Here is a 12,273-nt window from a genome sequence, read left to right on the forward strand (position 1 = left end):
GCCATGGCCCCGAACTTGCAAGCTAGCTAACTTTACAGCCACCAGAAACAAACACAGAGCAGACAAAGTCAACAAGCTAGCTAACGTGTTTGCAGATAAACTGCCCTTGTAGCAGGGACAAAAGAAACAAGCATCGTTCTCAGTTCTGAATCAACTCGATCCCCAAAAGATAAAAAGAAGCAAGAAAAATATGGCTCATGCCCAAGCGGATAAACATTGGAATGGATTTTGAAAGGTGGAGGAGTGATGCCAAAATGGCCACCATTCTCATGGACTGGTAGGTAAGTGTTTGGTAGCGTTTTTAACCTGCTAGCTACGTTCGCTGCTAACCTTAGTGTGTTCAATGTTCATGCTAGCTAATATGGCTACTTAGCTAGCTAGCTAAAATCTTCTGTATTCTGACTGTTTTGTACTCAAATGAATCTAACAATAGCATCATGTAGTGCTACACTGCATGAACCCCACAAGATGCCAAATGCCTTTCTTTTAACTACCTAATGTTAGCTGGCTATAGCTAGATATGCAGATTGTTGACATGATAATGTTTGTGAGTTGGTGATTGACAGCATTTCCGGCACAGGACCACCACTAGCTTATTCTCAGGGAGATACTGGTGAAGAAAATCTGATTTAGAGGGAACCGGAGGCTGTACAAGTTGTGGTTGTGCAAACCCCAACACAGGAGGAGAGGTAAGAAATACTGTATGCATTTTTTGTTACACTTTGTGACTCTTTCATTATTTTGTTGGTAATCGACCAAAATAATTAGCTATGATTGCCTGTTTAGCACATTGTCTGCCTATATACAGCATTGATTTCTACCTGGTGTAGAACTACCCACCAGAACAAATTAAATTAATATCCAGTCAAATAACAATGGCTAATCTGCATGAAATATGAGCCATCAAGTAATAGCATGGCACTTTGCACTTGCACAACACCACATACTCAGTAAGTAAAGGACACTGTTGTGATTCTGACTTATTTGGTGGTAAACCCCCCCACCCCCATTTAGCTGTAGTCAAAATATAGTTGATGGTGGTTATTTTTATCTCTTACTTTTTTTAAATAGGTATTTTCTTAAAACTGCATTGTTGGTTAAGGGCTAGTAAGTAAGCTTTTCACTGTAAGGTCGTATGTGACAAATACAATTTGATTTGATATTCCATCAATATTATGTTATCAAATCAACATTTATTTGGCATATACACTGGATACTGTGGGGTGTATACGGGAATATGACATTGCATTGCATAACCCTATTCAATTAACAATTTGTTGAATTTGTTCCCAATATCAACCTATAATGCACAGGAGAACTTGGACCTGTTGGATGGAGGAAACAAAGTCAGCCATAGATGATGACGAACATCCTAACCCTTCAACTACATTACATGCGTTGCCATGCCTTTCCCACCTTTCACCCCCTACTAGTAGGTAATCAGAGCCAATATGACCTCAATATATACTTATGGCCCTGCTACAGAAGTTAAATGTTTAATGGTTGTTTTGCATGTTCATTACATATTTAATTTAAATAATGAGAAATACATTTGATGTGGTTGGTTTCTTGTGTAGCAGGTTAGATCGTCACATTGACAATGCTGATGACAGCGCATGTAGTGTAGCTGAAGGGTTAGGATGTTTGTCATCTTCAATTGCTGACTTTGTTTCCTCCATCCAGCAGGTCCAAGCCATCCTTTGCATTATATGCCAAGAGTGTGCAAAGCTGTCATCAAGGATACTTTGAAGAATCTCAAATATAAATCATATTTTGATTTGCCTAACACTTTTTTGGTTACTACGCGATTCCATATGTGTAATTTCATATTTTTGATGTATTCACTATTATTCTACAATGTAAAAAATTTTAAAAATAAAGAAAACCTTGGAATGAGTAGGAGTGTCCAAACTTTTGACTGGTAGTGTACTTTTATATATATATATAGTGCATCTGATTTCCTTATATGAACTCTAACTCTGTAAAATCTTTGAAATTGTTGCTTGTTGCGTTTACATTTTTGGTGAGTGTAGTTTAAATAATGGCATTGGGCATCTTTGTGAATTCTGTAGTGATGATGATGCTATCGTTACATTCCTTTGAGTACAAAACATTCTGAATACAGAAGATGTTAGCTTGCTGGCTAAGTAGCTGTATTAGCTGGCTTGAACTTTGAACACACTAAGGCTAGCAGGCTAAAAACACAACCAAACACTTACCTACCAGTCTATTAGAGCGGTTGCCCTTTCGGCGTCACTCTTCCACCTTTCAAAATGAATTTCAACGTAAACATTTGCAGTCTTTTCCGGATTATTTTTCTCTTTTAGGGTAGAGTTGATTCAGATCCAAGAACCGAGAACAATGCTTGTTTATTTTTGTCCCTGCTACAAGGACAGTTTATTTGTAAACAAGTTCACTAGTTTGTCCGCTTTGTCTGCTCTGTGTTTGTTTCTGGCAGCTATAACTTTAACTTGCTTGCAAGTGACTTTCAATTCCGGGACCATGGCAGCAGGGACATTTGAGTATAATGGATTTAACACACCTTGCCCAGAAGGCCAGCCCAAGGTGGCTCAGGGCTCAACCCTCTTTTTTTCGTTCAAAGTGAAAACCCTACACAAGAAGTGGGGCAACATAGGGTAGCCAATGACCTATGGATTCTTGCTTTAAATTACAGTACTTTAAAAAGTGACATTTCCCGAATGCTTCTCTGTGGTACCATGTTACACCTAACACAAAGTTCAGTGGCAGTTTCATGTTTTGTCTTCCAGAACCCTCCATGGCTTTGCAAAAATGTAAGTCATAATTTACATGATAAACTGAACCCATTATCTGATACACAATAATACACAACGTAACGGTGGACTACCAAGAAATGCAAAATGTTTTTTGAACTAATTGCCCCTTTTTAATGCAACCGCTGTGTCAGATTTCAATTTTCTTTTACAGAAAAAGCATACCATGAAATAATCTGAGTACAGCTCTCAGAGCCCAATCCAGCCAAAGACATATCTGCATTGTTGGAGTCAACATTTGTCAGAAATAGCATTATAAATATTCACTTACCTTTGATGATCATCTGAATGCACTCCCAAGAATCCCAGTTCCACAAAAAATGTTTGATTTGTTTGATAAAGTTAATAATTTATGTCCAAATAGCTACTTGTTGTTAGCGCGTTCAGCCCCGTAATCCATCTTCATGAGGCGCGATCGCTAGGTCCAGACAAAGTCCAAAAGTTCCGTTACAGTCCGTAGAAACATGTCAAACGATGTATAGAATCAATCTTTAGAATGTTTTTAACATAAATCTTCAATAATATTGAAGATGGAATGGGAACGGGAGCTATCTCTCACGTGAACGAGCGTCACGAGCCTGTGGCACTCTGCCAGACCACTGACTGAAACAGCCCTCCTTTACAGTAGAAGCCTCAAACAAGTTTCTAAAGACGGTTGACATCTAGTGGAAACCTTAGGAAGGGCAATATGACAACCATAGACACTGTGTATTTGTAGGCCAAGCTTTGAAAAACTACAAACCTCAGATTTCCCACTTCCTGGTTGGATGTTTCTCTGGTTTTCGCCTGCCATATGATTTCTGTTATACTCACAGACATCATTCAAACCGTTTTAGAAACTTCAGAGTGTTTTCTATCCAAATCTACTAATAATATGCATATCTTAGCAACTGGGACTGAGAAGCAGGCAGTTTACTCTGGGCATGCTTTTCATCCAAACTTGAAAATGCTGCTCCCTATCCCAAACAGGTTAAGGAGAAGTCTATCTTTAATTCTGTGAATAAGACTTGTATCTTTTATCATTGTTGATTATGAGTATTTCTGGAAATTGATGTGGCTCTCTGCAAAATCACCTGATGTTTTGGAAGCAAAACATTACTGCACGTAACGCGCCAATGTAAACTGAGATTTTTGGATATAAATATTAACTTTATCGAACAAAACATGCATGTATTGTGTAACATGATGTCCTATGACTGTCATCTGATGAAGATCAAAGGTTAGTGATTAATTTTATCTATATTTCTGCTTTTTTTCTGTTTTTTTGTAAATTGGCTCTGACCTAACATAATCATATGTTGTGCTTTCACTGTAAAGGCTTTTTGAAATCAGACAGGATGGGTAGATTAACAAGAAGTTTATCTTTCATTTGGTGTATTGGACTTGTTAATGTGTGAAAGTTACGTATTTCAAAAAAACATTTTTGATTTTCGCGTGCTGCCTTTTCAGCGGAATGTTGTCAGGGGTGCCGCTAGCGGAACCCCTAGCCATAAGACAATGGAACGGTGGACTGCCAAGAAATGTAAAATGTATTTGAAAGAATTGCCCCTTAAGAACATTAAACACATAATTTAAGTTCAAGTGCTTAAATTTCCTGAGTGCTTTGCTGTGGAGTACAGTATCATGTTGCACTAAGTTGGATGTATTCTAACAACCCATGCAATGGCTTAGCATAGAAGCAAGTAATTACTGCCGTGAAACTGAATTAATCCATTATCTAATATTGCATTGCCTTTGTTTTCAGACGATGAATCCAAGAACCCTGTCAAGGTGGTGAAGACAGAGTCCACCATGAAAAAAGAACATATTGATGTTAATAAAGAAGGTAATGGCTATTACGGGACAGGTAAAACTAGTCTTATTCGAAAAACAAAAAAATAAGGTCACTAACATTGGGAGATGTAACCCCTCAAATTCATAGACATTCATATTCACAGTCCATGTCAAACACTTTTTTAACCTTTTTGAAGATTTAAATTCTTGTTGGTGGTAAACAATACATACAGTATGTACATATTCTTATTCCATCCATTTACTTAGATTTGTGTGCATTAGGTAGTTGTTGTGGAATTGTTAGATTACTTGTTGATATTGCTGCACTGTCAGAACTAGAATCACAAGCATTTTGCTATATTCACAATAACATCTGCTAACCATGTGTATGTGACCAATACAATTTGATTTGATGTGATGTGAGTAAATATCAACTTAAATTACATTTTAGTGAAAAAAGCCAACTCGGCTCCTTCATTTATCCTTCATCACAAAGCCCACTGATATTGCAAACCATTTTAATGACTTTTTCATTGGCAAGATAAGCAAACTTAGGGATGACACACCAGCAACAAACGCTGACATCCAAACATATCTGACCAAATTATGAAAGACAAGATTTGTACTTTTGAATTCCGTAAAGTCAGTGTGGAAGAGGTTAAAAAAAAATTGTCTATCGACAATGAGAAGCCATCAGGGTCTGACAATCTAGATTGAAAATTACTGAGGATAATAGCAGACGATATTACCACTCCTATTTGCCACACCTTCAATTTAAGCCAACTAGAGTGTGTGCCCTCAGGCCTGGAGGGAAGATAAAGTCATTCTGCTTCCCAAGAATAGTAAAGCCCCCTTTACTGGCTGAAATAGCCGAATAATCAGCCTGTTACCAACCCTTAGTAAACTTCCAGAAAAAAATGGTGTTTGACCAGATACAATGGTATTTAAAAGTAAACAAATTGACAATAGATTTTCAGCATGCTTATAGGGAAGGACACTCAACAAGCACAGATCTTACACAAATGACTGATGATTGGCTGAGAGAAATTTATGATAAAATGATTGTGGGGGCTGTCTTGCTAGACTTCAGTGCAGCTTTTGACATTATTGATCATAGTTTGCTGCTGGTAAAACATATGTGTTAAGGCTTTACACCCCCTGCTATAATGTGACATGACACTTCAGCTTGACAATGCCACCAGCCATACTGTACGTTCTGTGTGTGCTTTCCTGCAAGACAGCAATGTCCGTGTTCTGCCATGGCCAGCGAAGTGCCCGGATCACAATCCCATTGAGCACGTGTGGGACCTGTTGGATCGGAGGGTGAGGGCTAGGGCCATTCCCCACATAAATGTCCGGGAACTTGCAGGTGCCTTGGTGGAAGTGTGGGGTAACATCTCACAGCAAGAACTGGCAAATCTGGTGCAGTCCGTGAGGAGGAGAAGCACTGCAGTACTTAATTAATGCAGCTGGTGGCCACACCAGATACTGACTATTACTTTTGATTTTGACCTCCCCCCTTTATTCAGGGACACATTATTCAATTTCTGTTAGTCACATGTCTGTGGAACTTGTTCAGTTTGTCTCAGTTGTTGAATCTTGTTATGTTCATACAAATATTTACACGTTAAGTTTGCTGAAAATAAATATAGTTGACAGTGAGAGGATTTTTTTTTAAGTAAGTACAAATGCAAATACAAGGCACAGGGCCCAAACAATCAGCTCAAAGTTTAACAGATTATTTTCTTCAAAACTCATATCATTCATCATTGCACCTTTAACTGTATGTTTTTCTAGATAAGAGTGTCTGCTAAATGACAAACATTTATTTTTATACATTTTATTTAGATTTAGACTTATTAGCGTTAAGCCACAATCCTTAATTACTTTTTCAGTCAAACGACAGCCCTGTCACTTGCTAAAAAGCAGAGGAATTTGGCTGGAGAAACGTATTCAAATATTTTGAAGCCATAAATATTGTTTACAGTCAATTGAACATTTTCTTCATGAATTAATTGGTATGTATAATGAACTGAAATTTCCATTGAACAGCAATGACTATTGTATATTGTAGATTGCTCAAACTTTCAAAGCTTATGTGACACCGTAAGCAGCTGGTTAAAGCAAGCACAGAGCATAGAAATTACTACTAACGAATGGTGCATCTTGCTGTATTCATATTTTATTTTTTAGGACTGATACTAGGTGGAATATACTGTACTTGCCCTGTAACACCAACACATGGTATATCGTATTTTGTCAGCTATAAATATGTTAAATAGCCTTTAAATTAATGTTACTGTTATGTCGTTTTTGTCACATTTTGCAGGCAAAAAGAAACCTGTCAAAGAGGTTAAGGAAGAAAAGACAGCTAAGCTACCAGACATAAAAGTAAAGGTAAAAAAAACAGGTAAAATATTATTTTGACTTGGAAATTTTGAACATAGAAATCTGCATTGGATGAAGTCTGATACATGAATATTGTGTAACGCTACTCTACTGTTCTTGTGTATTTCTAATAGAACTTGAGGTTCTAAAGGAGGAGGCTAAGCTGGTGAATGTTAAGAAAGGTAACCAATTTGTTCACCTTTAACTTATATACACTGCTCCATATACATTGCTCTTATACACTGCTCTTTCCATGACATAGACTAACCAGGTGAATTCTATGATCCCTTATTGATGTCACTTGTTAAGCCCACTTCAATCAGTGTAGGTGAAGGGGAGGAGTCAGGTTAAGGATCTTTAAGCCTTGAGATAAGACATGTATTAAGACATGTATGTGTGCAATTCAGAGTATCACGTTTGAAGGTAAGACCCAGGTGCAGACAGTGTCGGAGTAACAAATGTTTATGAAATCGAACACGGGCAGGCAAAGGTACAGGATGGCAAGCAGGCTCAGGGTCAGGTCAGACAGAGGTCGGTAATCCAGAGTAGTAGGGCAAAGGTTTTTATTTATTTATTTTTTATTTTACCTTTATTTAACCAGGTAGGCAAGTTGAGAACAAGTTCTCATTTACAATTGCGACCTGGCCAAGATAAAGCAAAGCAGTTCGACAGATACAACAACACAGAGTTACACATGGAGTAAAACAAACATACAGTCAATAATAAAGTATAAACAAGTCTATATACAATGTGAGCAAATGAGGTGAGAAGGGAGGTAAAGGCAAAAAAAGGCCTTGGTGGCAAGGTAAATACAATATAGCAAGTAAAACACTGGAATGGTAGTTTTGCAATGGAAGAATGTGCAAAGTAGAAATAAAAATAATGGGGTGCAAAGGAGCAAAATAAATAAATAAATAAAATACAGTTGGGAAAGAGGTAGTTGATAGGGCTAAATTATAGGTGGGCTATGTACAGGTGCAGTAATCTGTGAGCTGCTCTGACAGTTGGTGCTTAAAGCTAGTGAGGGAGATAAGTGTTTCCAGTTTCAGAGATTTTTGTAGTTCGTTCCAGTCATTGGCAGCAGAGAACTGGAAAGAGAGGCGGCCAAAGAAAGAATTGGTTTTGGGGGTGACTAGAGAGATATACCTGCTGGAGCGTGTGCTACAGGTGGGAGATGCTATGGTGACCAGCGAGCTGAGATAAGGGGGGACTTTACCTAGCAGGGTCTTGTAGATGACATGGAGCCAGTGGGTTTGGCGACGAGTATGAAGCGAGGGCCAGCCAACGAGAGCGTACAGGTCGCAATGGTGGGTAGTATATGGGGCTTTGGTGACAAAACGGATTGCACTGTGATAGACTGCATCCAATTTGTTGAGTAGGGTATTGGAGGCTATTTTGTAAATTACATCGCCAAAGTCGAGGATTGGTAGGATGGTCAGTTTTACAAGGGTATGTTTGGCAGCATGAGTGAAGGATGCTTTGTTGCGAAATAGGAAGCCAATTCTAGATTTAACTTTGGATTGGAGATGTTTGATATGGGTCTGGAAGGAGAGTTTACAGTCTAACCAGACACCTAAGTATTTGTAGTTGTCCACGTATTCTAAGTCAGAGCCGTCCAGAGTAGTGATGTTGGACAGGCGGGTAGGTGCAGGTAGCGATCGGTTGAAGAGCATGCATTTAGTTTTACTTGTATTTAAGAGCAATTGGAGGCCACGGAAGGAGAGTTGTATGGCATTGAAGCTTGCCTGGAGGGTTGTTAACACAGTGTCCAAAGAAGGGCCGGAAGTATACAGAATGGTGTCGTCTGCGTAGAGGTGGATCAGAGACTCACCAGCAGCAAGAGCGACCTCATTGATGTATACAGAGAAGAGAGTCGGTCCAAGAATTGAACCCTGTGGCACCCCCATAGAGACTGCCAGAGGTCCGGACAACAGACCCTCCGATTTGACACACTGAACTCTATCAGAGAAGTAGTTGGTGAACCAGGCGAGGCAATCATTTGAGAAACCAAGGCTGTTGAGTCTGCCGATGAGGATGTGGTGATTGACAGAGTCGAAAGCCTTGGCCAGATCAATGAATACGGCTGCACAGTAATGTTTCTTATCGATGGCGGTTAAGATATCGTTTAGGACCTTGAGCGTGGCTGAGGTGCACCCATGACCAGCTCTGAAACCAGATTGCATAGCAGAGAAGGTATGGTGAGATTCAAAATGGTCGGTAATCTGTTTGTTGACTTGGCTTTCGAAGACCTTAGAAAGGCATGGTAGGATAGATATAGGTCTGTAGCAGTTTGGGTCAAGAGTGTCCCCCCCTTTGAAGAGGGGGATGACCGCAGCTGCTTTCCAATCTTTGGGAATCTCAGACGACACGAAAGAGAGGTTGAACAGGCTAGTAATAGGGGTGGCAACAATTTTGGCAGATAATTTTAGAAAGAAAGGGTCCAGATTGTCTAGCCCGGCTGATTTGTAGGGGTCCAGATTTTGCAGCTCTTTCAGAACATCAGCTGAATGGATTTGGGAGAAGGAGAAATGGGGAAGGCTTGGGCGAGTTGCTGTTGGGGGTGCAGTGCTGTTGACAGGGGTAGGAGTAGCCAGGTGGAAAGCATGGCCAGCAGTAGAAAAATGCTTATTGAAATTTTCAATTATGGTGGATTTATCAGTGGTGACAGTGTTTCCTATCTTCAGTGCAGTGGGCAGCTGGGAGGAGGTGTTCTTATTCTCCATGGACTTTACAGTGTCCCAGAACTTTTTTGAGTTAGTGTTGCAAGAAGCAAATTTATGCTTGAAAAAGCTAGCCTTGGCTTTTCTAACTGCCTGTGTATAATGGTTTCTAGCTTCCCTGAACAGCTGCATATCACGGGGGCTGTTCGATGCTAATGCAGAACGCCATAGGATGTTTTTGTGTTGGTTAAGGGCAGTCAGGTCTGGGGAGAACCAAGGGCTATATCTGTTCCTGGTTCTAAATTTCTTGAATGGGGCATGTTTATTTAAGATGGTTAGGAAGGCATTTTTAAAAAATATCCAGGCATCCTCTACTGACGGGATGAGGTCAATATCCTTCCAGGATACCCCGGCCAGGTCGATTAGAAAGGCCTGCTCGCTGAAGTGTTTCAGGGAGCGTTTTACAGTGATGAGAGGAGGTCGTTTGACCGCTGACCCATTACGGATGCAGGCAATGAGGCAGTGATCGCTGAGATCTTGGTTGAAGACAGCAGAGGTGTATTTAGAGGGGAAGTTGGTTAGGATGATATCTATGAGGGTGCCCGTGTTTAAGGCTTTGGGGAGGTACCTGGTAGGTTCATTGATAATTTGTGTGAGATTGAGGGCATCAAGTTTAGATTGTAGGATGGCTGGGGTGTTAAGCATGTTCCAGTTTAGGTCGCCTAGCAGCACGAGCTCTGAAGATAGATGGGGGGCAATCAGTTCACATATGGTGTCCAGAGCACAGCTGGGGGCAGAGGGTGGTCTATAGCAGGCGGCAACGGTGAGAGACTTGTTTTTAGAGAGGTGGATTTTTAAAAGTAGAAGTTCAAATTGTTTGGGTACAGACCTGGATAGTAGGACAGAACTCTGCAGGCTATCTTTGCAGTAGATTGCAACACCGCCCCCTTTGGCAGTTCTATCTTGTCTGAAAATGTTGTAGTTTGGAATTAAAATGTCTGAATTTTTGGTGGTCTTCCTAAGCCAGGATTCAGACACAGCTAGAACATCCGGGTTGCCAGAGTGTGCTAAAGCAGTGAATAGAACAAACTTAGGGAGGAGGCTTCTAATGTTAACATGCATGAAACCAAGGCTATTACGGTTACAGAAGTCGTCAAAAGAGAGCGCCTGGGGAATAGGAGTGGAGCTAGGCACTGCAGGGCCTGGATTTACCTCTACATCGCCAGAGGAACATAGGAGGAGTAGAATAAGGGTGCGACTAAAAGCAATAAGAATTGGTCGTCTAGAACGTCTGGAGCAGAGAGTAAAAGGAGGTTTCTGGGGGCGATAAAATAGCATCAAGGTATAATGTACAGACAAAGGTAAGGTAGGATGTGAGTACAGTGGAGGTAAACCTAGGTATTGAGTGATGAAGAGAGAGATATTGTCTCTAGAAACATCATTGAAACCAGGAGATGTCATTGCATGTGTGGGTGGTGGAACTAATAGGTTGGATAAGGTATAGTGAGCAGGACTAGAGGCTCTACAGTGAAATAAGCCAATAAACACTAACCGGAACAGCAATGGACAAGACATATTGACATTAAGGAGAGGCATGCTTAGTCGAGTGATCAAAAGGGTCCAGTGAGTGGAGAGGTTGGTTGAGGCTCACGGCGATTTAGACAGCTAGCCGGGCCATCGGTAGCAAGCTAGCATAGGATGGAGTCTGTTGTTAGCCACCTCTTGCGTTCGGTCAGTAGATTAGTGGGGTTCCGTGTGGTAGAGGGGATTAATCCAAATCACACAACAACAACAAAAATAAGAACAATAGATATAGTTATAGAGGCCCGAGAAGAAAACATAATAATAAAAATAAATAAATTGTCCGATTGTCTATTCAGATAGCAGCCGGTAAGACGTACAAGATGGCAGACAGGCTCAGGGTCACAGCAGGCAGAAAGGTCAAAACCGGGAAAACTAGAAAACAGGCACTATAGACATGTCACGATCATCGTAAGAACATTCGGACCAAAGCGCAGCGTGAAATTGGTGCGACTTTTTATTATTATAAGTGAACCGCACAAAAATAATAAACGATACGTGAAGCTACAGTGGGCTCCAAAATTACTGGCACCCCCCCCCCCCCCCCCCCCCCCACCTCTGACTGGCAATGCACAAACAATGCTTAAAACACAGATAAACAATATAATTATAGAGAAACTCAAAATACCAACAGGTGAGAAATACTGTACTTTATTAATGTTTCAATGGAACCAACCAAAATAATAAAAATCAATGTCCTCCAAATCAAGGTATTCACTATTAATGGCACCCTTAAAGATTATTGTAAATAACATCTACCAAAATTAAATTAAATTCCACTTATTTAAATGTATCTAAGTCTTAAGGAACTATATTGAGCCATTACATCACTTCCTGTTTCACTGAGGTATAAAAATGAGGTAACACACATGCAATATCCCGCTGTCATCCAACACCATGAAGAAATCAAAAGAACTAGCAGTTCAAAAGAGACAGATGGTTGTAGACCTTCATAAATCTGGAAATGGCTACAAGAAGATCCACAAACGATTGAATTTACCACTGAGCACTGTCAGGGCAATTATTAAAACATTCAAAAGATATGGATCAGTTGAAAACCTCACGGGTAGAGGATGCAA

At 40.2% G+C, this 12,273-nt stretch overlaps 1 protein-coding gene across 50 annotated transcripts in view; it reads left to right on the forward strand.

Moving 5' to 3' along the window:
* si:ch211-266g18.10 (muscle M-line assembly protein unc-89) overlaps positions 1–12,273 on the forward strand; it is a 104,645-nt gene that overhangs the window by 36,330 nt on the left and 56,042 nt on the right. For 47 of the 50 annotated variants that reach the window (XM_036964423.1, XM_036964412.1, XM_036964413.1 and 44 more), the window contains 4 exons: positions 2,769–2,792; positions 4,537–4,617; positions 6,895–6,975; positions 7,088–7,135. In XM_036964423.1, the coding sequence (XP_036820318.1) occupies positions 2,769–2,792; positions 4,537–4,617; positions 6,895–6,975; positions 7,088–7,135 (234 nt within the window). The remainder of the gene's footprint in view (positions 1–2,768; positions 2,793–4,536; positions 4,618–6,894; positions 6,976–7,087; positions 7,136–12,273) is intronic. The other 3 variants (XM_036964422.1, XM_036964443.1, XM_036964454.1) reach the window with 1 other exon arrangement.

This window comes from Oncorhynchus mykiss, chromosome 26, assembly GCF_013265735.2.
Source record: "Oncorhynchus mykiss isolate Arlee chromosome 26, USDA_OmykA_1.1, whole genome shotgun sequence".
Classification (NCBI taxonomy): Eukaryota; Metazoa; Chordata; class Actinopteri; order Salmoniformes; family Salmonidae; genus Oncorhynchus; species Oncorhynchus mykiss.